Source organism: Aspergillus sydowii (genome assembly GCF_001890705.1).
Source record: "Aspergillus sydowii CBS 593.65 unplaced genomic scaffold ASPSYscaffold_8, whole genome shotgun sequence".
Lineage (NCBI taxonomy): Eukaryota > Fungi > Ascomycota > Eurotiomycetes > Eurotiales > Aspergillaceae > Aspergillus > Aspergillus sydowii.
Window position 1 is genome coordinate 309,885 of NW_024467866.1, and position 12,633 is coordinate 322,517.

General features: G+C 49.2%; 4 protein-coding genes across 4 annotated transcripts; 1 reads left to right on the forward strand and 3 right to left on the reverse strand.

Moving 5' to 3' along the window:
- Window positions 1-487: 487 nt before the first annotated feature.
- On the reverse strand, window positions 488-2,118 carry ASPSYDRAFT_33044 (uncharacterized protein; the record flags this gene model as incomplete). Its single annotated transcript, XM_040845047.1, has 2 exons — window positions 488-1,474; window positions 1,528-2,118. 2 exons carry the CDS (start codon window positions 2,116-2,118, stop codon window positions 488-490), a joined length of 1,578 nt encoding a protein of 525 aa, XP_040700690.1.
- Window positions 2,119-2,915: 797 nt separating this feature from the next.
- On the reverse strand, window positions 2,916-6,144 carry ASPSYDRAFT_155657 (uncharacterized protein; the record flags this gene model as incomplete). The annotated part of the gene is made up of 4 exons (XM_040842479.1): window positions 2,916-4,628; window positions 4,689-5,366; window positions 5,435-5,658; window positions 5,718-6,144. 4 exons carry the CDS (start codon window positions 6,142-6,144, stop codon window positions 2,916-2,918), a joined length of 3,042 nt encoding a protein of 1,013 aa, XP_040700691.1.
- A 1,968-nt stretch (window positions 6,145-8,112) lies between these two features.
- ASPSYDRAFT_79960 (uncharacterized protein) lies at window positions 8,113-10,140 on the reverse strand (the record flags this gene model as incomplete). The annotated part of the gene is made up of 4 exons (XM_040851018.1): window positions 9,896-10,140; window positions 9,586-9,815; window positions 8,338-9,520; window positions 8,113-8,305 (listed from the first exon to the last, which is right to left on the reverse strand). The coding sequence occupies exons 1-4, from the start codon at window positions 10,111-10,113 to the stop codon at window positions 8,113-8,115; spliced, it is 1,824 nt and encodes a 607-aa protein (XP_040700692.1). The 5' UTR covers window positions 10,114-10,140.
- On the forward strand, window positions 10,079-12,050 carry ASPSYDRAFT_79961 (epoxide hydrolase family protein; the record flags this gene model as incomplete). Its single annotated transcript, XM_040851019.1, has 6 exons — window positions 10,079-10,097; window positions 10,514-10,763; window positions 10,828-11,126; window positions 11,287-11,449; window positions 11,501-11,765; window positions 11,823-12,050. 6 exons carry the CDS (start codon window positions 10,079-10,081, stop codon window positions 11,907-11,909), a joined length of 1,083 nt encoding a protein of 360 aa, XP_040700693.1. The 3' UTR covers window positions 11,910-12,050.
- Between the last annotated feature and the right edge of the window lie 583 nt (window positions 12,051-12,633).

The following is a 12,633-nucleotide window of genomic DNA, read 5'->3' on the forward strand; positions in this document are numbered from 1 at the left end:
CTAAAATCAAAGTCGTTTCCTTGGTCAAAAACCTCATAGGCGAAAGCACGACATTGGCCAGCTGACTGGCTTACTAGGGCCTTACAGGACTCATGCCTGCCTCTTGCATCTAAGAACTAACCAGGAATCTGCTAATTAGAGTGGATTGATCAGCTACTTTCACCTCTTTGGAAGTCTGAGCCGTACATAGCCCTCTTAGTACATTCAGGTCAACTGGATAGTCCAAGTACGGTGAAGTTTGATTGTCGAAGTCTCACCGCAGGTTGTCACACAGGGCTTACCTACCACTACTTTAATTTAAATTAATTTATAAAAAAGCAATTAAATGCTAAAGAGGCGTATAACCTGTAAGTAAAATATTTCTAAATTCTAATTCTTCAACTCTCTATGAATCTATCACAGTTCTATCTAGCGGCGGATTATCTACGTGTCTAACCTTAGAGCCCAACCCCTATCAGCCAGCTACTCCACCTAACATTGTTAAAGTCTATTTAGCCCGTTTCTCCAGCAGGAGCTTGCCCGACGGCTTGTTATCACTGAATCCGGCAGCACGGGTGAAGATTCGCTCACCCCGGAGCCAAGTTTCGCGAACAATACCCCTCAGTGTCTGGCCTTGATAAGGCGAGACCTTATTCCGGAACAGCATGGTAGATGGCTCAACAACCCACTCGGCCTTGTCGTCGAAGACGCAGATATCCGCGTCCATTCCAACGGCCAGGTCACCCTTCTGCTTCTCCAAACCAACCTGGGCGGCGGTATTCATACAGGTGAGTCGGACGATATCCTGGAGGGCACGGGTCGCGTCCTCGCCCTCAGGCGCAGCGGACAGGTTATTCCTGCGGCTGAATTCGGTCCACAGGATCGGGAGCCCCATACCGACGGAAGAGACACCTCCCCAGGCCTTCAGGAAGCTGCCGTTGTGGGATGGAGCATCTTCTGTGTGCGGGGGGATGTGCAGCGGGAGGAGCTTCAGATCCGGCGTGCAGGGCGAATGGTCCGAGACGACGGTCTGGATTACCCCGTCGTCCTGGTATCGCGCGAGTTCGGCCCACAGGGCATCCTGGTTCTCTTGGGTGCGGATGGGCGGGCTACATTTGTACCGGGTGTCGCCGGCGCGAATCTGTTCGGCGGCCAGGGAGAGATAATGGAAGCAAGTCTCTGCAGTGATTGGTACGCCTTGTGCGCGGGCTTCGCGCAACATCGGAATGGCCTCCATGGCGGAAAGGTGGACGATATGCAGGGCGAGTTGGGGGGCTAGGTGGGCCAGGGACAAGACTTCTGCAATGGCGCCAGTCTCGTAGGTCGACGGGCGCGATTCCAGGTATGTCCAGTACTCGTCCACGGGTCCAATTGCTGCAGGGGGTTCATCGTGAGGCTCCTTTTCCGCGTGGAACATCAGCGTCGTGGGTTCGTCGGCCAATTCAGCCATGGCCTCTTTGATATCTGACGCATTGACGGCGGGGAATTCATCAACCTAGAGGGGAGGTAAGCGCTGCAGTACCATAGAGTATGGGGTGGTATTTATACCCCACTATCAATTAGGAATCCTTTAAAGCCACGGACACCTTCATGGACAAGGGCTTTAAGCTCATGAGAATTACCGGGAATCACACCGCCAAAAAAGCCGACGTCCACCCAGCATTTGCCCTGGGCTGCGGCAACTTTTTCTTTCAGATTCGCAACTGTCGTGGTAGGTGGGATTGCATTCAGGGGCATATCCACAACAGTAGTGACCCCACCAAAAGCGGCCGCTTGGGTACCGGTATAAAAACCCTCCCATTCCGTACGGCCCGGTTGATTAAGGTGGACATGAGTATCAATCAACCCCGGGAGGAGGACATAAGGGGAATGGTCGGTATATGAGGTCCCCTCGGGGAAGTCAGTAGCAGAGAGGACGGAATCATAGACGGCGGTGATCTTTCCAGTCGAGGGACAAATTACAACCGTAGCAGGGGTCAACTGGCCGGAGATGACAGCACGCGAGGAAGCCAATACGGTGATTGAGTCGGAGGAGCAGGAGGAGTTTGTCGCCGAGGTCAATGGCTGGTCAGATATGATTGATATCCCACAGAAGAGAGTCAAGATGTATAGAAACAACCGCCCACTGAATAGATCCATATCTTCAGCTTTTGACAGATCAAAACTAGGATTTAAAGGTGCTTGCTGTATTCAAAACAGCCCTTCTTTAGGTACTTAACGAGAGCTATTTATGCGTACTGCCAAGCTGAATATTCTGAATTGAACCTGAAAAACAAGCAATTCTCGTTAAACCTTCTACAAACAGTACCTGATCGCTATAGCCGCAGTATCCCTATTAGGGAGGGATCATCTAAAGGCTCCAAAGATACCAAGTTACCAAGTGAACCCATTTCTATAAGTCATGGAATGCGATGCCAAGATCTTTTACTATTTACCGTCTGCATCGCTAATCGACTTGGCTTGACATCACTTAATATGGCGAACGAATGATAGATAGTACAAGCTCCACGGGTGATCCGCTAATACTAGGCGCTTAGAAAGTCCTATTTCTCGGTTGAATATCTCGGTTAAGAGACCAACCATGACTCCGAAACTGCTCGGCAACAAGATCGTGGATCGACTGTGAGAGCCAGTCAAAACGCATAACCCCTCGTGGTGGGGTCAATGGACGAAAAATATTATCATCACTGTACGGAGTAAGAGAATATACGGAGTAATTATAGAGTTATAGTCGCAGCCTAGTGGTCGCTCTCCCGGCCAGTTTAGCTATTTTTTATATATTTACCAGCCAGCTCAAGCCGAGGAATTCTGAACAGCCCTAAGTATATTAATGTAGTTTGGGAAGAGGACGGTAATGCCTACCAAGTCCTGTTAGGAAGGGAACTATCATTTAAGATGCCGAATATTTCATACACCTAGTACACACCCGACTTACCCTATTCACCCTCCTCGTCCTCCTCTTCTTTGCTCGCCACAAGGTGGAACCGCCCTTTAGGCTCCCCCTCCCTCTCATGTTCGATCGAGACGCGCGAAAGCTGGCTTAGCAGGTTTTGGATCCAAATGTCGCCCTTGTCGCGCTTGGAGCGGCCCAAATCATTGAGCCACTGGAACCTATTCATGACAACGTATACCACGGCAATCACAATCTCCACACCGAGCGAATAGCCCCAGATACGGACCACGGTCACAATGTCCGTCCAGCCATTTTCCGACTCGATAAGGGAAGTCGGAGGATTCGTAGGCATATTTTGGTTGCTGAACCAGCCGAACAGGCAGAACATGGTGGCTAGGGCATCAACGCCTGCAATAGCACCCACCAGCTGGATTGACGGCCAGGTGTCGAATCCTCTTGTAACAAATATAAGCCAGTTCTCTGTGAGCGCAACTTCCAGGAATATGACTTCCTGGATTGACCCGAAGTTCTGGATAATGCCTCCGCTGGGAAGGAATAAGGTACCGCGAACAACCCAAGTACCTAGAGTAAGTAATATTCCAAGAACAACTGAAATGACCCAGATCTTCGGGAGCTGCCATTCAACGGGGCGTTGCTCAAAGGATGCGTTGTCGTAGGCGACTGCGACAGTGGCAAGGTCATCAAATAGGGACAGGAAGACAATAAGTTCCACGCGAATGCTTTCATTTAAAATGAGCATCGTCGAGACGAGATAGATCTCTAGATGCAAGCAAAGCGCAATACGGAACTGTATATAGGCTTTCATGCGTTGGAAGATCTGACGAGCTACTTTAATTGAATCAATAATGGTCGACAATCCGGGTCTCAAGAAGACAATGTGCGAGGCAGACTGGGCGGCCTCGGAGGCTCCTTCAACTGCAATGCCGCAGTCTGCCTTTTTCAACGAGGGGGCATCGTTCACGCCATCTCCTGTCATGGCAGTTAGATGCCCCCGCTGCTGGAGCATGTCCACAACCTGGTATTTATGCTCCGGAAAGACCTCGGCGAACCCATCAGCCTTTTCAATCAGATCGCCTGCCATGGCCCCACTGAGGCCGCCATGAATCAGCTTATCTGAGTTATATACATTAGTGCCCATGGCCAGCATCTTGCAGGTTTCTTTAGCAATGGCAAGTGCATCACCGGTAAGCATCTTCACGCTAATACCAAGGTTTTGAGCGTCAGCAATTGTCTGTGCTGTGTCCTCCCTGGGTGGATCAAACATAGGAAGCATGCCCAGAAGATCCCAGTCTTCACCTTCTTTCTGAACTGCGACGCCTAGGGAGCGGAACCCCCGGTGCGCAAATTCTGTAGACTGTTTTCGGTACAAGTCAGATGTTTCTTTGGAGCAGTTGGTGAGCTGTAGCACGGCCTTGGGAGCGCCTTTGGTACAGGTGTATTTCACACCATTACAGCTCACCACAGCCACGATACGCTTAGAGACTGGATCAAACGGTGTGAAACTTTCGGTTTGCCATCCACCGCGAAGAATTTCTTTGGCTCGAGGATAGTGTTTGAGTGTTAGAATAGTGACCTTGTCAATCGGATCAAGTGCCTCCACGTTATGTGACGAGGCCAGCACAGCGACAGCAATCATCCAGTTCACATCAACCCCTTCAGCGACATATGGGTGACGAATGCTCAGCTTGTTAGCCGTCAATGTGCCTGTCTTATCGGAGCACAAGATATCAACACCCTAATTGTTCATCGAGTTATTTTCTTTGTTGATCTTCTGATGGTTGCATGTTAACCTTACCGCCAGTGATTCGATTGCCGCAAGCTTTTGCACGATGGCTTTCTTCTTGGCCAGATAGGCTGCCCCAACAGCCATAGTGGTTGTGGTCACCACAGGCAACCCAACAGGAACACCAGCAATGAGCAATGAGAGTGTATAGTGCAGGAGTGTTTGCTGGGGAGGGTCAGCAATTGGTAGGCCGCGGAAGAAGCCACCAATCCACGCAACCAAGATCCAGGCCATCGTAAGAACCAGAAGAGACATTCCGAAGCTGTCCATGACTTTTTCGAAGTGACCAGCACCTTTAGTTGTCTGGATCATGGCAGCAGTTCGACCAACAAAGGAGTATTTGGCGGAGGTTTGGGCAACCGCGTACGCCTTGCCACGCTTGCAGCCAGTTGTATAGTAAACAAGGTCGCCAATGTAGCGATCAACTGCTAGCGATTCTCCCGTAATGGCAGAATGGTCGCAAGCTAGGATAGGTGTGCTGTCCTTGTCGGCTTCGTCTGACCCACCGTCCTTTTCTCCTTTTTCTTCTTCTTCTTCATCTTCTTCTCCCTCTCCTCCTTCATCCGGACTGCTGTCCCCGAGTTCACCTCGTTCTAGCATGGTATTAAACTTTTCCCAGCCGTGGGGGTCGTTGTAGTCGCAAATGACCGTGGAATCCGCCGGGACAACATAACCTTCGCTTACAATAATCTGTCACCATAGGTTAGTAGCCATGACCGGAAATAGCAACGGGTCGTTGCAAAGCCTTTGTGACCTACCACATCACCAGGCACAAGCTCGCGGGCTAAGATGTCACGCTCCTCGCCATCACGGACCGCCGTTACCTGCATTGCAATGTCGCCCTTGAGGCTGGCTACAACGTCTGCCGCTTGCTTTTCTTGATACCAGCCCACCGCAGCATTCATGCACAATATACCAATGATGACACCAAAGTCAACCCAGTCTTCCAACCCCGCTGAAAGAACGACGCCCAGTTCCATGACTGCGAACGGACTCAATAAACTAAACAATTCACACCGAAGACATTGAAAAATCACTCACCGTAAAGGATCGGTCCCCTGAAATAGCCAATAATTTTGGCAATCGGATTCTGTTTCTCCGAGACCAGCTCATTCCATCCTGACTTGCGACGTCTGTTGGAAACCTCATCACTGGACAGTCCTTGACGGATATCCGTCAGGCGCCATTCTTCAGGGAACTGACCGGGACGGCGATCGGCCTTTGTGGTACGCAGCTTGCGCTTCTTCCAGGGCGCATACCAAACCCTCTTCTCTTCCACGTCTTCATCACCGTTCTCATCTTCCTCGTGCTCACGGTGGGTGGAAACATATTTGAAGACCTTGCCAAACTCGTCCAGATCATCCCAGTTTGCCTTGCTGGAAGCGCGCCTGGAACGGGCTTTCGAAACTGGGTTTCCCGAGGATTCTCCGCGCTCGGGGTCAATCTGTGTACCCTCTTGCTGGGTCATGTTTACCTTTTTTCCAACTTCGAATATGCTTGCGCAGGTACCACTGCCCGCTGCCCGCTGTCTCTTTTCTCTTCTCTCTGCTCTACACGAGGCCTCTCAACCCGCACAGAACGTATAAGATCGAAGTCGGAAAGAACAAAAACAATCGTTGATTGCTGCGAGAAGAGGTCGGCGGGTGCGATGAAAAGAAAGTAACGCTCCTTCAGACCAAACTGACAGACAAGATGGAAAGAAAAGAGTGGGAGGGAGCGTAAACACAAGAGGGGAAACCACCAGACCGTGGACAACCGCCAAGATCAACACGAGCAACTGACGTAGAAGACTATAGGAGGTTCCCGGAAGGGCATGTCGAAGGGGATTGTCATTCCAGCCGCTGAACCATCAAGACCTGGCCCAGTGATGTTGAGGAGATATTACACGAGGAAGCAGTAAGACGGTTTCCCAGTCATTCGTTCATTCCAACCCGGACTGCCAAGAGAGAACGACAGCTCCAGCCCTACCAGGGCCCACCATGACGTGAATAAACCGGCGGGAAAGCCAGTCTTCGAAACTCCTCCCTGCTTCGACGTGTCCGTTGTGCAGTATTTTGGGTATGGTAGCGGGACCGCGCGGAACCAGCCGAGAGGGTGGGAGAGTGGGAGGGTGGCCCGACGGCGTTAGAGTTAGGGCAGAGGCGGAGACGCAGAACTTCCACCACCACGCCACCCGTCATATCCATGATGCATATACTTTAGGTATTGCAATGGCATGTGAGGTATAGATGAGAACCTTCTCTCCCTTTCACCCCTGCTCCCGATTTCGAACCAGAATCGTCCCTGTCCAAATGGCGTAGATATCAGGCGTTTCTCCCGGCGAATATCTTGGTCTTGGCATCAGGATATGACGTTTACTATCACCCCAGCAGAACTTGTTATTATCACGTTGTCCAGATTTGATCGCCAAGGATTTGGGCCAAGCAGGCCGTTCTTATTATGTAACTCTGGCATGGCCATTTGGGCCGGGCGATGTTTGCAGTACATCATCTATACTCCGACCCCGATTTTTTAGTCCATAAAAGCCGAGTGAGTCTACCTACTGTATTATGCCGGAATGGTTTATGACTGTTAGAAACACTATGTAGAAGTCTGAAACAATTACTAGGGTAGTACGCTGGTAACATTGTTTCCTAGGACTCCTCCGCAGCACGCAGTATTGCAGCTCACACTGGTAGGTCCCACGCCTTGAATTAGGCGGACCTTTTCGTTCGCCATGGTCTGAAATATGGCACTCCCTCCGAACAGCAGTATTGCAAGGATGGCGCCTACACTACTGGGCTCGTAGGGAAAGTACCCTGTTGAATCTATAGTAAATAAACTCTTTAGTGTTGATATACAGCGAGGAAGCGTATGATCCAGGTTCATATATAATAAGGAATAAGAATAATTTGAAGAACAGTCAGAGCCTCTATTATCACGAGGCTTATAAGCCCTATACTATGAATTCTATTCCAGGTATCTAAGTATCAGCGTGTTTAAGAACAAGAAGACTTCATGGAGGAAACCGAGCGTCAGCTATCCGCTGAATACAAGGCTTATTATTGGATTGGATGCCTGCTAAACACGCGTACTTAGCGCTTTTTGATTTGCCAGCATAATTAGAATACCTATATCAAGTGGAGAAAGTGGGCTTATCGATTACGGAATTTGCAGGAATGTTCAAATTTATTTTTAATTGATACAAAATTAATATTATAATGAAGTACTCTGGAAACTAGGGATTGAGCTTAGTCCAGGGTGCAGAATTGGTTCAACTAGGAACCGGAGATTATTTATTTTCATACGTCAGTGAAGGTCTATGTTTGTAAGCAAATGGTTCAAGGTGAGAGGAGAAACATCTTTTGCGTTTGATGGAAGATATTGAGTGTAAGGACTATGTACAGCCAACCGGGAGAATGAGCATGAGCTGTTATTACAGTACAAGGGTAAGGCACTACAATGACATACCGATAACGCTCCCTACAAGGCTCCGCGTGGCAGTTATCATGGAACCAAAATCTCTATCTAAAACTTCAAGTTTCTTCCTCTTTAATATCCATTTCTCACCACTTGACCAACTTTCTGCGCGGACCGATCGGTCGCTACAAAACGTCACGATATCATCAGCATATGCGCGCCGTCGGTCTCTTGGCAATCCTCAACCACAAATTGGATCAACCTATCCTGTAACTCATAGCTGAGATCGATGTTGGACTTCCGATAGCCGGTATCTTCAGTGTTCATTGAGGGTTCACCAACGTTAGCTTCTGCATGAGCTGGGTCGGGCTCAACATAACCTTCCGAAATTCCTTGGTCAGCCTTCTTCAGCGCGTCGTGAAAAGCGCCAAATGCATAGACCATGTCAATACCGTGGTGCGCAATTCCTTGCATGGACCCTGAGAAGGGATTGCTAAATTCGAAATGGTAATACTGTATTCCCACACGCTTGGCGTCCTGACCACGGAGGAGAGCTTGTTTCCCACGGTGAGCCTTGAAGAATTCGTTTGCACGATATATCTTATGTATCATCGTGGCATCGGATATGAACTGGGAGAACGCTTCAAAGAGTTCTTCATCTGAAGATGTAGGCGAAATACCGTATGCTTGAAGGACCTCTTCAGCCGCCGCCTCCGAGGGATAACTCGAGGTAAAAAGAGAGTGGAACGTGGTGTAATCCCAGTTGGCCATCAGGGCAAAGCCTCTAAACTCGTCGGCTGTTGCGCCCATCAGGACTTGGACCTTTTCGTCAAAAGGCTTGGTTTCATCGCTCGATCCGTCGTGCCCAAGATGTACGGAAACGCCACAGCCCAAGTCACTTGTTCGAATGGTCAATTCGTCGATAGCCAGTGTGAAAAGCACCCAGTGAAGGTCTGAAACGCTGTTAAGAAGCTCCTTGGTAGGTATTCTTCTCAGCATGTCCACTCGATCAACTGGGTTATCAGCTTGGACTGACCACAACTGGCAGAGGTCTGCCCAGCGCTGGTCGGCTTTTCCCATCGATGTCAATTCAAGACCCCCAACCGGCCCAGACATCAAAGCAGCCTTGCGGAATAGCGGTCTTTGCGTACCTAATTCCACCTCGAGAAGGTGAAGGTGACATGAAATTCCACCGGCGGATTGACCCATGATTGTAATCTTGGTGCCATCTCCTCCAAACGCAGCAATGTTGCGCTTTACCCAGATGAGAGCAAGTTTCTGATCGTAGAGTCCAAAGTTCACGCCCTTAAGAGGGGAGTCGCTGCCTTGGGCCTCGATTATGTCGAATGAAGCGCCGAAGCCAAAAATACCCAGACGGTAGTTTATATTTACGGTAATTAGAGGGGCTTTGTTGGAGAGGGAACGGAGAACAAGCCGGGAAGGATCTGCTTGCAAACTTGAGATTAGCAGATACTTAATCGAAGTTAGCTCGCAATATTAGAGCACATACCGGACGCTGGATCCGTGCCTGAACCAGCAATGAAGCCACCACCATGGATCCAAATAAGCACAGGCAGTTGGGTTGTCTGAACATCGATGTCGTGCTTTGCGAGTGCTTCCTTGCTCGGACGCACGACGAAAAGATTCAAGCATTCGAACTCATCCTGACGGACGTCCGGGTAGGGCAAGTATGATTGAAACGCCCGCGTATCGTGTTTACCAGGCGCAGGACATCGTGGACTGTGGAATCGTCAGAACCTTTTGGGTCTTGAGCGAACTCTGTCCGCCAGGGAATAGTTGCTTGCAGGATGAAGGCCTACCCGTGCTCCGTAGCATCAAATATATCACGCGGTAAACGATCTCTCAGGCGCGAGTGCTCCCATCTTCCCGGCACACGAGCAAATGGTATGCCACGAAACTCCTCGATATCATCTGAGATGGCCGATCGCTTGCCGACAACGGTTTGGATGTAGCTCGGAACCGAGGCTGTGCGCAATCGCACAATGGGGGACTGTTCTAGCCGCAATTTGGGTGGCATAATGATGGTGTAGATACAACTCAAAGTGCAGAAACAACGGGTCCTACTATTTAAGCTCCAACTATTTATCTGCCTCTTGGGGGCGCCCGATTATTGTTGGTTCTGACGATCAGTTACCGTTTGAGGAGCTCACGACCGAGCTTCTTACGCTGTCCATAAGCAGTAGCCGTGTTGATTGGGTAGGGCTTCAATGAGACACGAGACTAATGAAGTGGTGACTCAGTCCGAGCAAGGATGAATCATGGTATTTTCACCAACAATTTGACGGTTTGACGAATATTGACACACTCTGTTGCAAAGCGGAGAATAGTCCCATCAGTCAGGAAATTTTCTGGTGGTACCTGGCGGGATCGTTGAGCAAAGCGTACTCCGTACACAGGACGAATTTTTCCATACGCAGCATACCCTTCTACCTGCACAGTTTCTTCACTGGTCCTTGAATGCCAAACTCCAGCTTTATCCACCTGTCAAGGCTCCTTATCACTGCCTGACGATGCGACTCCGTTCACTCTTCGCATCCCCGACGTTGATTACGAGCGGTTCCACGAGCTTCTTCGTATCTCACGCGTTGGGCCATTGACGTGGGAAAATCAGCATACAGATGGCAGCTACGGTGTTCCGCACGAATGGCTTGTCTCAACACAAAAGGAGTATTGGCTGAACAATTTGACTGGCGCGCCCAGGAGAGGCGTATCAATTCGTTTCCTACTATAGGATGACGGTTAAAGACGAGAAAGGCAATGTCGACCTTCATTCTGTTGCACTTTTCTCAGAGAAAGAGGACGAAATTCCAATTGTTCTTCTCCATGGCTGGCCCGGTAGCTTTCTCGAATTCCTACCAACGCTCGATCTCATTCGGAATAAATATGAGCCAACCAAATTGCCCTTTCATCTTATTGCACCATCTCTGCCAGGCTATACTCTTGGTTCAGGGCCACCTCAGGACCAAGAATGGGTGGGTGAAGATGCAGCAAGGATAATTGACAAAGCCCTTAAATGCGCGGCTTTGATCAGTATGTTGTACTGGGCGGAGATGTCGGATGCCTCATGGCGTCCCTTCTAGGAACGACATATGATTCTGTTATTGGAGTTCATCCTAAGTTATAAAATGTGCCAAAAGTTCGAGACAAGACCTAATATGCCTAGTCAATTTGTTACCCAGTCTGGATCAAGTCGGAGTCAATGATCCGGGTCTTACGGAAATGGAGAGAAAGGCAGTTCAGCGAGGCAAGGAGCGCTTCCAAACGCCGACAACAGGGGCTGCTATTATGCATAGCACATGGCCTGCTACTATTGGAGCCGTAATTCCGTCTAGTCCTCTAGCTCTGTTAGCTTGGTAGCCCTCACATATCCTCGGCTCTCCTTTGACATAGCTAATCGTTACAAGGATTGGGGAAAAGTTCCTAGAGTGGCCAGAGGAAGATGTCAGTATTGACGAGGTTTTGACTGACGTGACCCTGTATTGGTTCACCGACTGCTTTCCACGCTGCAACTATACTTATTGCGGTACCTTTCTCGTGAAACCTCCCTTCTGCCTGCCATCTGTTGACAAGCCTTTTGGGTATTCATGGTTCATGTGTGAACTTGCGCCAGGACCTAAGAAGGTTGTGGAAAAGAAGGGCCGGCTAGTTTTCTATCGGCAGCATGAGAACGTAAGTTATAATCCTCAACTACTCAGGTCAACGACGTCCCACTTAACGTTTGACTAGGGAGGACACTTCGCGGCCCTTGAGCGACCTATAGAATTCCTACAGGATATCGAGGATTTCATGGAGGTGGTTTTGAAAGAGCGTTAATTCTATTGCTGGAACAAGACGCGCTACGGTAGTTGGGGGATGTGAAAGAGAGTATGGATCGAGGGAGGGGTGGACAACATGCGGATGAGCCTAAGATATATGTTCAGTTACCACAAAATTCTATCTGTATGCCCGCATGCTGAAAATGACCTCTTGCGCACTCTCCTTTCGCACCAACAGCTTTGATACACCATTCGCGGAAGGAACCAAATCCTTGACTAGGATCATCTCCAAAGTAGGCCCAGTTACGTTTGATAAAGCTGTTAATCTCTGCAAAGAATTCTATAATTGGATTGAAATCCGGCGAGTATAGTGGTAGATATATTAATTTCACACTAGCATCTGCAAATGCAATCTTCTCAGAATGATAAAACGATGCATCATCCATCACAAGGACGGACTTAGGTTCCGGCTATCGTCCGCAGTGCTTAAAAAGTTGAAGTCCCCGAACATCGCCGTATCGGTCGAGCCACGGAAGACACGTGAAAGGACTATATATCTTGAATATACGCTGGCAGTATCTGGCGTGGTACATAATGGAAGCACAGCTTTCTTGGATTGATAAAGCTACTATTAACTTTTGATTATATTATTTTATATGGTACAGATAGAAATAAATCACTCACCCATCAACTATTGCAGCCGTGTACGTGCGTTACGACCATCAGTGGAGTTCGACTTTCTTCCAAAACCGGCCTCTCCGAGATTGTCGATCCCCGTGGTT